The sequence below is a fragment of the Bacillus rossius genome, chromosome 1, assembly GCF_032445375.1.
Source record: "Bacillus rossius redtenbacheri isolate Brsri chromosome 1, Brsri_v3, whole genome shotgun sequence".
In the NCBI taxonomy this organism is placed as follows: domain Eukaryota; kingdom Metazoa; phylum Arthropoda; class Insecta; order Phasmatodea; family Bacillidae; genus Bacillus; species Bacillus rossius.
In genome coordinates, this window is record NC_086330.1 from 145,582,202 (window position 1) to 145,600,600 (window position 18,399).

Below are 18,399 nucleotides of genomic sequence, written 5' to 3' on the forward strand. Positions count from 1 at the left end.
CTCTACTGTTGGGTGTATTCCCGTGCTGTCCACTTGGTAGCCCAAAAATGTGACTGATGCTACAGCAAATACACACTTTGACCTTTTAAGTTGCAACCCGGCTTCCGCAATACGCTCCAGGACTTGATGGACCCTCAGCCAATGCTGTTCTTCACTGGATCCAGTAATCAGAATATCGTCTAGCAATACTACCACACCCTGTATCCCTATCAACAAGGTGATGTCCCTCGGCTTCTGGTCCCTATTTCCCTGCTTGCTAGAAATGTCCGTTATGCCCGTACTGCTCTCGTCGGAGAGGTGTGGGTCCAGGCCGACGTGGCCGGGACCTGGAAATGTGGGACCTGGAGGGATGGTGAGGTAGAGTGACAGGTAGATCGAAAGGACCACTCGCTGTTAATCGGTTCACGAGCTCTTTTATTACGTTCAGAGAGCTTGCCGCGGCCTGGCGGATCCGTCGCGGGTTGCGCGCCTCTCCCACGAAGACCCGGACTCCCGGTGACCGTCTCGTACGGCCCACTCGTCCCGACGCGTACCGGCTTTTAACCACGTAACAAAGTTCCTGATAGTCAACTATGTTGTAATGGCACGTGACGCGTGCGCGGCCCCTACGTACTGACTCGTAACGTCTGCGAATGGCACGGCAAAGGTTAACTACGCCCCACACTAAGACACGTGAGGCGTACGCGGTCCTTACGTACTGACTCGTAACGTCTGCGAAAGTTCTGCGACGCGTAACGAAGCTTACGCGTCCCGTAATACGTGATGCGTAACGTAACTTTCGTACTCGCAACTCAGGCACCCACTCGCGTGGGCGGCTCGTCGTGGGCAGCACGGCTGCTGCGAAAGATGCTCGTCCTACGGCTGAGTCGCCGGACCGTGAGCTCGACACCCGTCTCGCGATCAGCGCGGAGCGGAGCGCACGTCCGCCGCTGCTCGAGTCCTGAGTTCAACTACTGCTCTCCCCCGCTCGTCCGCGGACCGTCGCGCGCGGGCGGCGGGGGAGTGGAGGGGAAATCGGCCGGCGTGGGAGAGCGCCACCCCTCGCGACGCGGATGAGCGCCAGGCCGCGCTTACATACAGACACTGCGATACGTTTACAAGAATTACACGATAGTTGCTGATAGTTAATACATACATAACAGTTACACTATATACACACTTAAACGAAGTCGCTGTCATTGAGAAAGAAATATATACACATAGAAATATTTACATAATAACACTGGCGTGCTAGGGCGCACGCGGGTGCGTCCCTAGCCGATGCACACACTGGGGTTCACTGGGGTTCACTGGGGGGGAAAACAGCCCCCCTCAGGCCCGCGTCGGTGGCCAGGTACGGCCTCTGTATCTGGGAGGGTACGACGACTGTCGTCAAAGGTTTCCATTAGTCTCTGAAAAACTGCTGGTGCACAATTAATTCCAAATGGCAACCGCTTCACCCTGAAAAGCCCTTTCATGGTATTCACAGTCAACAATTCAGCAGTTGCGGTATCCACTGACACTTGTAAGTACGCATCAGCTAAATCCAATTTGGTGAAAACCTTTCCTCCTGCCAAGTTATAAAATGCTTCATTAATAGTTGGAAGTGGGTAAACATCCTTTTTACACATTGTGTTTACTGTGCACTTGTAATCTCCACAGAGCCGCACCGTTCCATCTGCCTTACGCACAACATGAAGTGGAGTAGCCCACTGTGAATAAGTTACAGGCTCGTACACACCCAGCTCCACCAGTCGGTCTATTTCCTTACACACACTTTCACGTAACGCAAATGCTACTGAACGGCATTTCTGGAACACTGGTGTTGCCTCAGAATCCAATTCTATATTTACTGGTGGTCCTTTATAGTGGCCCAATTCCACGCTAGCAAACACTCCAGGATGTTGCCTCACTATGTCTGCCACCGCTGCAGGCTGAAGTAAAAATACCCCTTCCACGGAAATTCCAAGAGGTTCCAACCAGCTACGTCCTAAGAGGCTGGGACCTCTCCCTTCAGCCACTAATAATGGTAACCTTGCAGTTGCAGACTTGGTTTGCACATACACGTCCAACACCCCTAGCACTCGCAGCTTTTCTTGGGACCATGTGTGTAGCAGTAACCTAGCCTCCTGTAGTGATGGTTTCTCTGGCCAGAGCCGCTCAAAGGTATCTTTACTAATAATCGAAAACCCAGAACCTGTGTCAACCTCCATGTCTAGCTTCATTCCATCCACATGTACTGTCATTCTTATTGGCGGCTGGCTTTTAGGTGACTGTGACTGGAAATTGAATAGACTATACTCTGACGCTTCTTCAGATGAGTCTCCCTCAAATACAACATTGTAATTGCCACTACTCTGGTTCCTCTTTGGATTCTTACCCATATCCCTGGCATGGGTTCTGTGCTTTTTATTGAGACATGCTCTTTCCAGATGGCCCAATTTACCACAGAAATTACACATTGTTTTGCGGTATTTACAGCTCTCTGGGTTGTGTAATCCATTACAACGCCAACAGGGTTTCTGCTCTTGAGGTGGATTTGACCTGTTCAACAGAAACGCCCTTTCGTGGACGGCCCGACTTTTCGAAATGCTTACTTGACTTACAGTCTCAGCTAACTCACGTACTTCGCCTTGTAAATCACTCACATTTCGACTAGCAGTTTCTGCCGCAGTAGCCATGTCAATAGCCGCCTGGAATGTTAACTTATCTTTGGCTAACATTGCATGTTGCACTGTTTTATCACGCACACCACACACTACACGATCACGCAGCATTCTGTTCAAATCGACAAAATTGCAGTGAGCTGATAGTCGTCGCAATTCAGCCATGTAATCAGCTATCGATTCTCCCTCATGCTGATCGCGTTTGTAAAACTTGTATGTTTCAACAATTTCACTTGGCTTCGGTTCGAAGTGATTATACAATGCCACTAAGATATCCGCTATATCGACCTCGTTTGTTGCCTTTGGAAGTAGCAGTGACGACACCAAGTTGTACAATTCGGCGCCACAAACAGTGAAAAATATTGCCTTCTTTTCTTCCTTATCTGTCACCTTGTTCACCACAAAGTAATATTGCAGACGTTCAGAGTATGTTTTCCAGGTGTCTCGTCCTGGAACAAACTCTCCGAATGAAGTGAACATAGCCATTGTAGGTTATGATGCGCCACGCTGCACGGCCGTGATGCTAACAACGATATTGCTTGACTTATAAAATCCGTATCCCCTCGTCGCCAATGTTAGATACCACAATGAACGCTGGTAACGACATCCTGTTTTGCTGGGTTGCCCAGCAGCACTTTATTAAACAGCTCTACCACAGCATGTTACACGAGTTCCCGCCATTTCGTAACTAACTGAACATAACAACAACAACACAGCATACCAACCTATACTCAGTACATAACAGTAATAACATCGTAATATCTCAAATCTCTCAAAAAAGTTTAATTTTTCACAGGTTGGAGTATAATCAAAGCTACTAAACTACATATGAAAACATGAGAAATAGCAATGATGACTGTCTCTGTTTCAAGGGCATGGAAGGAATACACCACCTCTGGATACCGCTAGTGCTGGTGGGACTGTTTGCATACATTGTGGCTGACTGCTTCATCACAGTTTACGAGGCAAGTTTTACATTTGATTTACCTGCACCTCTTCACCTTTTTGAGAGCACATTTTAAAAACCTTTTTAACAGTAATGTGTGCAGTGTTTGGGGTACCCAGTTCAATCCCACGTCTTAGTTAGCTGTGACGTGTCTTGTTCAAGGTTCTCAAGGGAGGGGAGTGGTGGGGTGGGTTGGGTTGGGGTGGGGTAGGGAGACATCTCCATGCTAAACATGTTAAGAGGATTCATCACAGCTGCTAAAATTGTGTGCTGCAGGGTCTCGCGGTTCCAAGTCTCAATGGCGTAATTTTAATACTGAAAAGAAATAAAAAATTTGATAAATATAGAAAGGTATAAGGAAGGTTCTTAGTGAATAATTTTTTTAAATTTTTTGGATTAAATAAGTTTTATCCCGCATTGAAAGTAATATTTCTGAGCTGTTTTCAGTGTGATTTTCAGAAGTTCTAATTGAATATTTCATAAATATTTTTCATTGGAAACATAGTGTTAACCTTATAAAATAAATTTCTTTCTGTGTCTTCACTGTCGAAATTGAGATATTTGATGAAAATTATATATTTCTAAAGTAATGCACACACTGCTGGGCGAAAAAGATGATCGTCGCGCGGGAAACATGGGAGGCAGAGAAGAGAAGAAGAGGTGTAGACAGCGAGAGCCCTCCCCCCTGTGGAGCTGCTAAGCTGACCCCTGCTGGGCGCAGGACTCTGCCCGAGCCTGACAACAATAGTGAAGAGTGCAGGGGGTGGGGGGTTCCACTTCCTGTGGAGCTGTCCGAAAACTGAGGTTCGCAACTTGCCAGAAGAAGTGTAGCTATCAATGGCTCGGAAGTCTAGCAAAGCCAGATTGTTTTTATCAGCATACAGGAAAAAGATGCGCAGGCCAGAGGTGTTACGTATGGAAACACTTCTAAAATTTCAAGTAGTCTATCAATATGCTAGTGAGTGAAGGAATTTGCGTTTTGACAAATAACTCCCATAGCTCAGCTCGCTGGAACAGTAACCTATCGATACAACTATGGTAGAAAAGATTATAAAATGTGTGTTTATAATATTACGTATTAAATTAAAGAGCATTATTATTTTTTTTCGGTTGTGTAAAATAATCACTGCCAGGTCGAGATGCAACCATAACCTAACTCCAGGCCGTATTACAGAACGTGCCCAAAATATATTACAACTACAGTAAACAGTAAAGGTACAGATCGCAGCTGTTTTAATAAACGGTGCCTTGCGTGAGACTAGAAACAGTTACGCATTGCAGAACGAGCATGCTACTTGACGTGTCTCTTTACAGCATTTTGTTTTGTGTTTACGGTACTTGAGAGTAAAGGAAGACAACAAAAATCAGTGTCTGGTTTACACAGGATGAATGGTATTAATGTATTAGTTTAATTCTTATCAACATTTGGTAACTGAAAAATATTTCACAGCAAAGAAGATGCAAAATTAATTATTTACGCGCACAAATACATGTGATGTTTTTTATTGTGATTATATATTTTAATTCTACATAAAGTAAACAACTAAGAGCCACAGACCTTTCTATGTGAAGTAACAGAACCCGTCGATGGATTGTGATATATGTAATAGCAATTACTTAAAAAATATTATTAAATTTATTTTGCATGCATTATAGTGTACATAATTTTATAATACGTTTTATAAAACAATTAAAATATTTTCCCACTGTTGAGTTTGCAACGTTTTACCAACCACACTCTTGCTTCTATGTGTCTTGCACGTTACCACTCTGCTACCGAGACAAGATATATAGGCCTGAACGTAAAATAAACTGGGGGTATTGAAGATTTTTATTGTAATTTTCTCAAGTATGTTTTAAGTAAGGATTATTGCTTGTTATTATTATTAAAGTATATAAAATGTTTTCCAGGAAATTTTTGCTATCATAAAGTTTCATCTGACAAACCAATACGCTTGGTATGTCCCCCAACATTAACGAATTCGAGTGTATACCGCCTGACGCGGGCCCGCCAAATCATCAAAAAAGTGAGCTCTGCAATTGCGCAGAAGTTTGTGCAACATATATGTCATGGATAGGACCCCAAAATCCATCCCCTGAAAATAAGGGACTGACTGTGTCCTATCTAAGGGTTCTGGAGTGGCAATGTGCATAAGGAATAAAGCTGGGGTACAGATGTAGAAGATTCAACACCTGAACCCTTATTTTTGTGTCTTGGAATACTAGCCTACATTAAATTATTAGATCTCTTTCCCATGCGGTTCACACAACATAGGTTACTAAAATACACTCTCATAGAATTATTCATACATATATCAGTTTGTTAATTTTAATGTTAGAAATATTTAATACTTCTTACAAACGATAGGAATAATTCTTTATTATTTAATGTACTGTTCGGGGTAGACATACAGATCAGTATGAAAATATGGCCTGAATGCAAATATTTCATATTTATCAAAAGTTTAAATAAAACATAATGTGATTCATAAAACAGATAATAGGAACATTAAATTAGTACACGCCTTGTTACATTGATTTACCATTAAGCATAGTAATAGTTATTCATATTTAACATTTTATTGTTTTTGTTTGGCACTAATTTCAATTGGAAATGTAATTTGAAAATGTGGTATGTTATGATTAAGTCATTTAATCTGTTATTTTAATAACGGCTATTTTTTTCATCCAGTTTTGCAAGTATGCATGAGAAAATCTATTCAGAGAATGACGTCACAATACCGCGTTGTTGGAAAGCTAACTTAATTTGAATGTGGAGAAGAAAAGGAACTTCATAAAAATGACCTGGTCTAGTTTGGTTAGTGCACGCAATATTGATATATATTTTTAATAAATTCAGGAGTAGTTCAGCAAAACATATTATTTTGATTTTACAATGTTGATAATTCAGAAGCTCGAGTATTATTATTATTCAGGTAGATGTCTGATGTTATATTAGTCAGAATTGTGAAGTTTCTACAATCTGCATTTTCATGAGGTAAGCCTGGAATTTCAAAGGAGGCTTTTTGGATGCCATGAAAGTGACTTGAAAACTAAGAGACCAGAAGACTAAAATATGTGTTCAAGTCTTTAGTTCATTATTATCATTATTACTATTGATTTAAATGAAAACATTATTAAGGTACATTGGAAAAAGTATATTTTTCACATTATTATTTTTTCGTAATTCGTAGCAAACCAGCAGAACTAGAGACACTGATTTTCATGTTCATCCATGAGATTAATAGCCGAGAGTAGCAAAATTAATTAATATTAAATTAAATGCTCAAAATAACTACAAACCTTATTTACAGGATAAATCGAACTGTCATACGTTAGAGTGACATAAGCAGTTGCATATAGATATTACTGCATTTACCACAATAATTTTATGTTAACGCGTGTGTACTCGGTATTACGTGTAAACACAGTAAAACACAAATACAGAAACGTATCAATTATAAAAATTATCTGTGCAACTATAATGGGCCTGATATTAATGCCTGTATTACTAAAAATTAATAATATGTTTCTATGGTTGTACACATGTGTGTTCTTTTGTTGTTCGCATGTCATACTTATAAAAATGTAGATGTATAGCACAAGATAATACCATCATATTTGCAACCTAGTATAATTTTGCTAGAAAAAAATAATTTCAGATATTACCACTGTTATAAGTTAATACAATACCATTATTTACACACATCTATATAAAAATAATTAATTTAAATTATATCAGCTGACATTTATTATTTTGCTATTATGTACACTTGATAGCTTTAAAGAGAGAGAGAGAGAGAGAGAACACACACATGCTCATGTGTACATGTACAATATGAGACACACTTTCCACCAATATCTATGTTGGGAGTCATTACAAAAATCAAAGCAAATGGCTGTTAAAATAATTTGGTTTTCAATGAAAAGTTATTCAGGAATTCTATCTGAAAACAAAACACAGAAAAAATTATTTCAAAGTGGCTGAATCATTGTGTCCATCATCAAGAAAAACATGGAAAACGTGGAATAGTCGGAGAATTTATATAAATAAAGAACTTATAAATCAATGTAATAGATACGCAATGTACCTGAAACTATACTCATTTAGCTTATTTCAGTACTACCGTGAAGGTGTAGTAAATATTTATATGAGGTCGGGGGAATTCCGCATACTCACACTATCACAACGTCCATCCATATCTTATAGTCACCAATAATAATAACATGTTACTACCCTATGCTACACATATCAATGTCATTTTAATACTATAAAAGCATATTTAACAGATTTCAACTTGAATCTAGCTTTTATATAATGTTTGCTATGAAAGGGCTTCACAACTAAATATACAATTCAGTCCTATGTCCGCTCAACATATGACATTATATTCACTTGTAATCTCAAAACCCAGTATGTGCGCAAGATTACCACCCACAGCTCTAAATCCTCAAGGTTTCCCTTTGAAAGTGCCCAATCTCAAAAGCCAGACATGACTTACGAAGGTTACAACCTAGCTAAGGAAGGATTTTTAAAATCCTTACCCTCTACATTTGAAGATCAGAACTGCAGAATGGTACCATTTTACAAAGGGAGTGCGGCCTGTGGAAATAAACTAGGAGAAAATTGTTGACAGCTTCTAATTTTGGCACTATTTGTAGGCGTAAACCACATACTTCATGCCAAAAATTGGTGGCTACATTGTTGTATGAGGATTTTGATACAGATGCTATGATATGGGGTAGAGATCACGAAAAAGAGGCAGTGAAAAAGCTGGAAGAGACTTGTGATGTACAAGTAAAGGCATGTGGACTGTTTGGTGATGAAGAAATACAATTTCTAGGGGCCAGCCCAGATGTACTGATTGAAAGAGATGGTATTGTGGAAGTAAAATTTCCATCTTCTGGAGTAAAGCCAGAAGTTCTAAGTCCTGATGAGTTAATTCTTGAAAGGAAATGCACATTTTGGAACATATCTCGAGACAAAAAAACTGTTACAGACATTAATAAGAATCACCATTTTTTCTACCAAGTTCAAGGGCAACTTCATGTGACAAGGCGTAATTACTGCATCTTCGGGCTCTGGACTCCAAATGGAATTAAAACCACAAGTATTGACAGAGATGATCTGTTCTGGAAGGATCAAATGGATCAGCAATTGACAAAGTTTTACTTAAACTGTATGCTGCCAGAACTTGTAGACCCGCGACGACCGCGGTCGTTGCCCATACGAGATACTGACACTATTACAAAGGCTATGAACGAATTTGCTGCAAGACAACACAAACTTAGTGTCAATAAACCATCAAATTCCAGAAGAAATAAAAGTGTACAAGCTATTGCCAACATTGATGAACCCGAATCAAAGAAGACAAGAAGAAATTTGTGATTTTGAATTTGATTTATCACCATTCATAATGAAATCGTCTCATGTAAGTCATTATAAATATACCACATGTTACACTCAACTGAACTTTACAAGACGTTTGCATTTGATACTTTAGTACAAACGCATGATATTGCTGTATTGTTTTTGGGTATGTCATTTTATGCAATGTTCAGTTCTTAACTACATACATACATTTTCAGTGCGATAGTGTAACTTATTAGTTATGTGCTTACTACATTGCATGTGATAGAATTTCACTACAGATAAAATCGTTGTATCAAGTTTTGCATAAATTATTAACATGTACATTTTGGGAAAGTGTTTCTGCTTGTAAGAAAGGTTTCATTTTGCAATAAGCATACGTTTGATGTGTTCTAACTTGCTATTTCAGCATTGTGTGGGGAGAGATTCAGTCTCAAAATTGTATATATGAAATAATCCAATATTCGATAGATATGTGCGATATATTCCTTTAACATTATTCGTATTTACATTTTAATAAAAGATCATTGCAATGTCAGTGTTAACATTTTTATTTTTGTATCAAGCATTTAGGGGGATATATTCTGCATCGGTGAACTCGGCTGAGTGTATTTCAACCAGTACTTAATGTAAGAAGCCATTTTATCTAGAATGTATAAAAACAATAATTGAGAAATTAATGCTTGTATAAAGATCATGTGTTTATTTATAGGTACTAATAAGTCTGCATTTGTGTCTGTATTTGATAAACTATGTATGGTAAGTTTGAAATTGGCTGGCACATTTTGTGAGGTAATTCCTCTTGCAAATGTAATAATGTTTGGCCGATGATAAACATGATAAGATGTCGGAGTCATTGATAATCGAGACTTCAAGCGACTTCATAACAAATCAGGAACATTATGGTAATAAGCAAGAATTTACTAAAATACATTAAGTAATCAAATCAACTAGAAACATTTTAATAAATGTTCTTGTCTTCTCGGTTCTAGCCGCGTCACAATGGAAGTTCTTTCCGACGTTTCGGAGTGCGTTGCAGCCTCCATCTTCAGGGCAGCAGCAGAAGTCGCTTCTTACCTACTGTTACTCTCAGTAACCTACTACCTACTGTTCGTCAGTAACCTACTACTTACTGTTACTGTCAGTAGGTAAGAAACGACTGCTGCTGCTTCCCTAAAGATAGAGGCTGCAATGCACTCCGCAACGCCGAAATAACTTCCAATGTGACGCGGCTAGAACCCAAAGGCAAAGCAATGACCGTGAAAGTGCGCGATAATTATTTTAAAGTGTTGTTTGATAATGTTAATATATTTAACAGTTAAAATTGCCATTCTGTAATGTTTTTATAATTTACCGTTTCATATTTATCCCTCAACAAATAAAATAAAGGGTAATAAGTTTACAAAATAAGTATAATTGATTTATTTTTATTTGGTTTAATGCAAAAGTGTCTGGTATTTTAATAAAAGTTAATGACATATTTTTTTACAAACATTCTTTAACACAGATAATTTGCACAACTATAGATTGTGTTATTGTTAGGTATGTAAAGTGTATCGTTTGAATATTGTACACAATTTTTTTTTCACTAGTTATGGATTTTATTAAAAAAGTTTAGTCAACAAAATTGTATATATATTTATATGCATTTTTTACTTTCACAACTGTGTAGGCGATTTTTAAGTATATCTGTAATAGAAGTGTTGTACCCGTTTCTATTATAAAAGGTCTGCAAATGTATTAAATCTAAATAATATGTTATGAAACAATGTTTTGACATTTTTTTAATTTTGAATATAATTTTTAAATTTAATGTGATATTTTTTCATTTATCACTTCATCATGCATTACAGATACCTTATGGAAAGCTTTGAATGATTCACAGATTTATTTTTTGTGCGGCGGTAACTAAAGATGATACAGAAAATTACAATCTGGCGCAGGGAATAGAAACATTGGGACCTCCCCCCCCCCCCCTTTCTTCTCCATGGTCATCCTAAACCACTTTACCCAAGCCATTATAAGACCTTGTCAAACCCCCCTCCCCCTTCTGCTCCGCAGACTACCCGCTGATTTTACAGCTCATTCTCGCCTGCCTTGCTCCCCACTGACTTTCTCAACCTTCCTCCCACCACGTCACAAAGGCAGAGCAGAAGTATTTTCCCTATGATGAATCCTCTTAATAGAGTTCTCCCCTTATCTTCATTTATTGTTTTACCTAGTTGGGAAATTCACTTGGTGTGAAGACAAGTGCTTGATTTTTAAATATTATCATAAATATTTAATATTACCATATTTTATTGCATAATCATTGCACATGTTATGCTAAAATAAAGTTTCAAAAGTAAGGGTGCAACTTTTATGTGAGAAAAGCATGTTTGATGAGGTTGTTTTTGATAAAAACAAAACATGTTGCATTGAAAGTACATTTAATTAAAAAGTAAAGTATACAAAAAACACAAAACAATTAAAAAATTTAGTCATGCAACAAAAACATATTTCATTAAACTTAAAACAGAAAAACGAGAAACGTAAGCCGTAACTCATGAAGTGTTTCCGTAAGTATCGCGTAGTACACACTAACCACGAAAGAGCGCAAGCTATCAAATGTAGTTTACTCGGCACAAGACATAGCGCACGCATTGAATGCATCAACATAACCAAACATGAATGATGTCAACTAGCACTGGCCACTTTTTTATAAACGCTACTAAGGAGCAACGAAAAATTTAATCTTAAAATGTTAGAAAACATCTTTAAAAGAAAATTTACACATCAGACAACTTCACATTTCTGTTAATCAAATAAGTAAGCTGTAATATCCTAACGAATAATGAATTTTAACTTCAAAATACACCTATCCCTCACTTAGCACGACTAATTTGTTCCTAAAAATGATCATGTTATTCGAAATCGTGTATTCTGAAGCATTAGTTTCCATAAATAGCAAGGCTAATTTAATTAATGTGTTCCAAAATTGTCTAGGAAAATATACTTTAAGTAATATAAATGCGTAGAATAACACTCAACGAAAAATATGTCACACCATTAATCTTTATATGTCTCCTATCGCACTTTGTATGACAAATACGACACCGCGTAACGGGAGATATTTGTTTATGTACTTTATCGTTAGTGTGCTGGCTGAATTGCCCACCCGGGCGTGATTTTCAACTCACGTCGCGTATCGTTCCAAACCATCCTTTACTGACAGTGAAACCGATATTACTGTCCGGATAGTTGTATTTTAATTTTCCAAAAATTAAAGTGCTTACCATGTCTTATCACATAATCGTCGCACAATTTATAATAAGATAAAGTTTCAGAAGTAGGGGTACGATTTTTATGCGAAAAAAAAATTGTTGTTAGGTAAAGTTATTCATAAAAACATAACCCATTCATGGAAAGTACGTTTATTTAAAAAGTAGAGTATAAAAAAGCACGGTGCCAAACAATTTAAATTAATAAGTCATGCAACAAAAACCTTTCAACTTTAAATAGAAAAACAAAATCTGTGACTCAAATGCGAGCCTGAACTAACACATAACTATCGTCGTAGTACACATCATGAAATAGTGCGGGCTATAAAATGTAGTAAACTTGGCACAAGACAGAGAGCTCGTGTTGCATGCAAACGGCGAGATATCAATATCGATATTCGACTACATGTGTGCGCTCTATACGGGAAGCAACATAGCCAAACATGAATGATGCCAACTAGCGTTGGCTACATTTTTATAAAAGGTACACCGCGGAGACGCAGACTAACAGATAAAGGTTATAACGTTTAAAAACGACTTTAAAAGAAAATTGTCCGCTCAGTTAACTTGCTTAAAACTAAAGTGCGACCATCATAAGTATGGCCTTCATGTCAATCTGCGTGCCGTAATACTTCTATTTTTGTCTCAAATACTTTACCACGATGCATATGAGTGATCAAGCACGTACAGTTACCGGCAGCTGAATGGGCAGACTTTGCTTTTGTTTGTGTGAATTCCTTGCCCCTGGCTAGACTGAGTTCACAGCCCGGTCTGTGGCTAGGCGACAACGGTACGGCACGGCGGCATACGCGCGGACGTAAAAAAATTTGGTTCTATTACACTCCATAGCCGCAATTTAACTTGCCATAGCTGGTGTTTGTACAACAGCCGATAGCGTAGTCAGACCTGCGCGCGCATCACTTCCCCCTTTGTTTGGCTAACTGTATCCCACGGCACATCTGTTATTTACAGAAGTTGATACAGACTTTGTGGCGTCGTGCCCGATTATTTTTTTTTTTTGCCTGTGAAGATTTCGCGTTAACTGAAATTTAAAGACGTGCTATTCAAGACTAGGGCAGTAAAATTAACATCGCGTTAAATGAATCCGTGCAATCTGAAGACGTGTTAAGTGAGGGATAGGTGTACATTGTTTTATGGGGAAGATAAAGTACTTCTTATGGAGATATTGAATGGAAAATTGTATAGTGCGGGTACTTCTCAAAAGAGTTTTACTATAACTGTAATTGTGTATTTTACAATTATAACTATCACACTGTCTGCCTGACAGCAACTTGAAAACCTGATCGTTGGTAAGGTCATGTTAACTACCTACCTACACAAAGTGCTTGGAATTTAACAGCAGGACTAAAAACATAATGTGATTTTTATGTGAGAATTTGTTTTCTTTCTCCAAATTGACAAGCTGAAATAACAAGACGACAATTATGCAATAAAACACGTAACAATATCAATGCATGGATTCACACCTGCCCTAAACAGTCCAGTATTATACCACTGTGTCACCTTCCTTCACTGTATTCCATTCAGAAACTACGCATAGTAAGTCTGTCCCTTCTACTTGCAGACTAATCCACATCGTGCACATGCAGATGGTACATTTGCATTAAACAAATCAAACCCTGCTAAGAAGTTTATTTGAGGACCATACATTTAAGCTTACAAACCAGAAAAACTTATTAAAAAGATGCTACCTATGTATCTACTCAATAGAACTCCAACATCGACTGAATGACAGATAACACAGAGTTTAAACTGGTAGGTCTAAAAGCATGAAATTTTGCACAGGAGTTCCTTACATGTGTGAGCAATAAGAAAGGATTTTTGTCAAGTCATCCCCTAAGGGAGTTAAATATGGAATGAAAGTGTGTATCGGAGTTTGTCATATTTGAAGTTAGAAATATGGAAATTGGTGCTTAAACTTCATTTTATAAATAAAAATCAGTTGCATAAGGGTTTTAGGTAAATCATCTTAAATGAGGATCAAATACTTTCTCATCTGGCACACCGCTAGTGTTTAAAGATAAAGTGCAGAATTTTGTAATTTCAGAAACAGTTCAAATTCGTATAATTCAACGGTGTTCTTTCATCCCTTTTCTACAGATGACGATCGACACCATATTTTTGTGTTTCTGTGAAGATTGCGAGGAGAATGACGGCATCAGTAGACCGTACTACATGAGCCGGGGCCTCATGGTGAGCATAATTTAAAAAACTTTTTACGCCATAGTATGTCATAGATAAATCTATGACATACATTACCCACAGTGATAATCATTCAAAGAAGTGCCTCATGATGAGATCGTAGATCCTAGTGTGGCTGTGTAATTGTGTAAATATTTAAGATGTGTATCAATGTGCCATGCTAGGCACTAATGAACCACTTGACCTAGTTAAGGCCCTAAATAATTTTGAGAATATGTGTCTGGATGTACTGAGTTGGAGGCGCATGCTATTTCCTCAAATAACTCAGTTAACTTGTCTACTATTGTTACATTTAGTTTCAGAATAAATACAAAACTACGCATAAAATTAATAATAAAATACATGAATGTTGTTGTTACATTGGTGGATAGCTGGAATTACTTAAAATTGCTTAACGTAGACTTTGAATGGTTAAATGAGATTTGAGATCTTGTTCGGCCCCCACATGTAGATTTTCTACCCTCCTGCTGTGGTAGTCCGCAGTCCAAGGTGTACAGCCTTGTAAGTTGTCTACACATCCCAGTGAGTGATGTTGAGATACTAATGGAGTACTGAACAGGAAAAACGTGAGAGCTCATCACAGACCCATCGGCTCACATTAATTTCCTCCACGTGGCTCCCAATGATCCGGATGTGAGCATTTAACCACATAGTGCCTGGAATATGTTACAGTTTGGCATCAGACACTTAACGGCTAATGCCTTCCTTGGTTTCCAGGAGTTTGTGCAGAATAGCAAGAAGGTGCTGGGTGTGGAATCTCGCAGCCCGTCACCCAAGTCGCCTCGCAACTGAACACTAAACAAGTTGCTATCAATATCGCAGTATTAGTCCGCATTTACATTCATTCCCACATTAACAATTCAGAGAGCACTGCCAGACTTGGTACAGTGATTATTGTAGTGCGAGCTTGTCCGTAATCCTTCATCAATGTAAAGAATATTGTGAAAACGGTTAACTATAAGGCAAATTAAGTCAATCTGAAGTGGAGTCCTGAAAATCAGAACCCTGGTAATCATAAAATCCAGCTAATATGAATAAGTTTAGGCTGAAAAGTGCTTTAGTAACAAAAATTTTAAATTTATTCTTGATGTCTTGACCCAATTAACAACATGTATAGTAATTTTATACTGGAAAAAATGTTAGACTGTGTTACATGATAACTAAACCCTTATAGAGATGAATTTTACAACACCCTGTTGCATTAAGGCAAATTACATGGCTTCTGAAAATATGGAATACAAAAAGATTTCTGCCCCAAATAGTTTGGACTGGCAGGACTCCACTGTACGTCACTTATCAAGCAGTCTTTTCCGGAATCAAAAATTAGTGGAACTGGATTATTAGTGTGAGGATTAAACCATCACTGGAAAAGTGACTAAGGGCCGGTTTCACCAACGAAGTTTAAGCAAATTAATCTCGATTAGTTTCAATATAAACTCGTTTAGTCGATTGTGCGTTTCACCACATGCGTATCTCGATTTTCCAGAGTAAAGCGAGATTTTATATTAACTGGCCAAGTTCTTCCAGTTTGCGCAGCTAATCTCGCTTAACGTATGTAAACAAATGGCTCGAGCAGCTTACAATGTTATATTTGAAGAAGAAGAAGATTCGGATGGAGAAAAAAAAAAAAGGCCACTGCAACCAAAACAATCAGCATGAATGCCATAAAAACCTTACCTGTGCATAACGTTTCAATTCGGTTGTTGGCATGTATCTTTCTCGTCAGTTTCTCCCACGACGATTTCAGCTGGTCTGGCATTCGGTGGTATTGATTGCAAATCGAATTGAATCCGGCCGCAATAATCTCCCATTCTTTCGCCTTCTGCTTTGTGTGACAGCATCTGTACGACGATTTTCAATCACAGAGAAGTGTTCCGTTACCTGATATAACAAAACTGTCTTCTCATGTGGCGAAAGATTTAGACTTCTTTGTCGCTTTTCTTTAATTGCAGCTGAAACTGCACCATTGCCAATCATGTTTATATGCAATATGACAATTTCCACGGTATTACTAATTTTTCAAAAAAATAAAAACAATTTTTTTTTAGGTTGATGCGGCCACCATAAATTACGCTCGGCCAAAAGCTGCATCTACAAGAGGGGAAAAAATACATATTCGGGTATCTCTGACAGATATTAGGGTATATTCGCTAGGTAATGGGTGTTTTTATGTGGAAGGCATTTATAAATTGAGTTTTGGAAATCTCGATTAATTTAAACTTATGTAACGATGGTGTAACACGCGTCAGAATTAAACTTACGATTATTCTTCATCTAATTTTGTAAATCTCGTTTTGTAACAAAATTAAACCTGCTTGGTGAAACTGGCCCTAAGTGTTGTTTATGAATAGTGATGCATCATCTGATTCTGCTTCAACCAAATGGTAGGTACTTTAAAATCAAGGCTGCGTGCCTGAAACATGTTTCTGGCAGTCATTAGTAGGAACGAGAGAATGACATTGACTATAATGAAATTCAGGAACTATCCCCTTTATGGTATTATTCTTTCATCAATTTGGAAGGTCACTGAATATGGCAACATATCAGCAATTTCCTTTAGAGAGGCAGTTGCAAACATTTGGCATTTGCTGCAATACATAATGTTCCAGAGGTGAATACAGGAGCATTAAATTGTTTTAACACAATATGTGTAGAACATATCTAGTATGGAGACAAAAGAAAAGTGTCTGTGGTATCTCCACCTCTCTCACTGTTACCTTTGTAAATATTTGAACTTGATTTTTGTGTTTTTTGGTAAAGCACAGGAGATTTCTAATATAGATGTTATTACTTACATCCATACAACAAACATTTGAGAACTTTTGTACTTTAACAGAAGCTTGATTGTCAGATGTTGGAGGAATAAAAATTACCAAAATCATGTGGTTCCAGTCAAACCATAAAATTTAGTCTAGCCAGATAAGAGTTAAAAGTACTGCTGTATGTTCCGAATGGAGGAAAAAAAAAAATCCAGAAATTCATTCTGCAACTAATACAAATAAATTGCAGTGGGAATTGCACCCATAAAAAGAAACTCTAAAACTCAAGGCTTTTTTTACTGTTCCATTTTCTATATCCATTAACAAAAATATTTAATTTGGATACACACATTCAATAGATAATTAAATGGCACAGAATACATTTGTGGAGTGTTGTGCATCTCTTTTATGCAGACTTCTGTCAACTCAGGTACAATCACGTAACCAGTTAAACCCAACCAACAGAGAGTAAAGAAAACATTTCCCCATACCTGCCGCCTTATCTCACTAGACTTAAAGCAATGTCTTGCAGAGCACACATGCGCCACAGCTATAGCGAATAAACATCAACTCAAGTTTTTAAATAAAGGTAATAATTTATATTCCAGGCAAAAAACATAATAAATTTACGAGCCAGATATTGTATTCTTGACCTAATTCATAACAGAATATGTACCCGCCTAGAGCTTTTAACTACAAACAGTAAATATTTTTTATGTGTAAATTTTATACAATGTATACAAATTGCATTTAAGAATGCTTTATTTTTTAAATGCATTAAAAATAAAATTGCAACTATGTACAAAGAATGATAAAAGACTGGTCTTTTTACCTAAGAAATACAATATATTATATTTTGTTGTTCGTTTGTTTATATTTGAGCTAACAATTAAGAATTTTAGTGTATTTTGATTTTAAAGTACATGGACTAAGTAGTGTCCACTATATGCTGTTGCAATAGTATTTAACTATGTATTCAAAACACTGTGTGATTGTGGGACTTAGACTTATGTTTTATATTTTTATAAACCAAACTTTGTTTCAAAATACATTTGTGTGTTAGTATTATAGTTATTACATATGAAGTATTGTAGTTATAAGATATGAAATGTAAGGTTTTAGCCATGCAAGAGGTTTGTAAATAATTTCTTCTGTTTTAACTTTCAAAAAAACTTATTAAATTGTGTTTTCATAA

At 37.5% G+C, this 18,399-nt stretch overlaps 2 protein-coding genes across 4 annotated transcripts in view; one reads left to right on the forward strand and one right to left on the reverse strand.

The window, feature by feature from the left end:
* LOC134546250 (choline transporter-like protein 1) overlaps positions 1-18,399 on the forward strand; it is an 85,860-nt gene extending 67,461 nt beyond the window's left edge. For 2 of the 3 annotated variants that reach the window (XM_063388943.1, XM_063388942.1), the window contains 3 exons: positions 3,518-3,610; positions 14,344-14,436; positions 15,163-18,399. In XM_063388943.1, coding sequence (XP_063245013.1) covers positions 3,518-3,610; positions 14,344-14,436; positions 15,163-15,237 — 261 coding nt within the window. In that variant the 3' untranslated portion in view covers positions 15,238-18,399. The remainder of the gene's footprint in view (positions 1-3,517; positions 3,611-14,343; positions 14,437-15,162) is intronic. The other variant, XM_063388944.1, reaches the window with a different exon arrangement.
* Positions 1,119-3,104, reverse strand: LOC134546251 (uncharacterized protein K02A2.6-like). Its single transcript, XM_063388945.1, has one exon. The coding sequence runs from the start codon at positions 2,808-2,810 to the stop codon at positions 1,287-1,289; it is 1,524 nt and encodes a 507-aa protein (XP_063245015.1). The 5' UTR covers positions 2,811-3,104; the 3' UTR covers positions 1,119-1,286.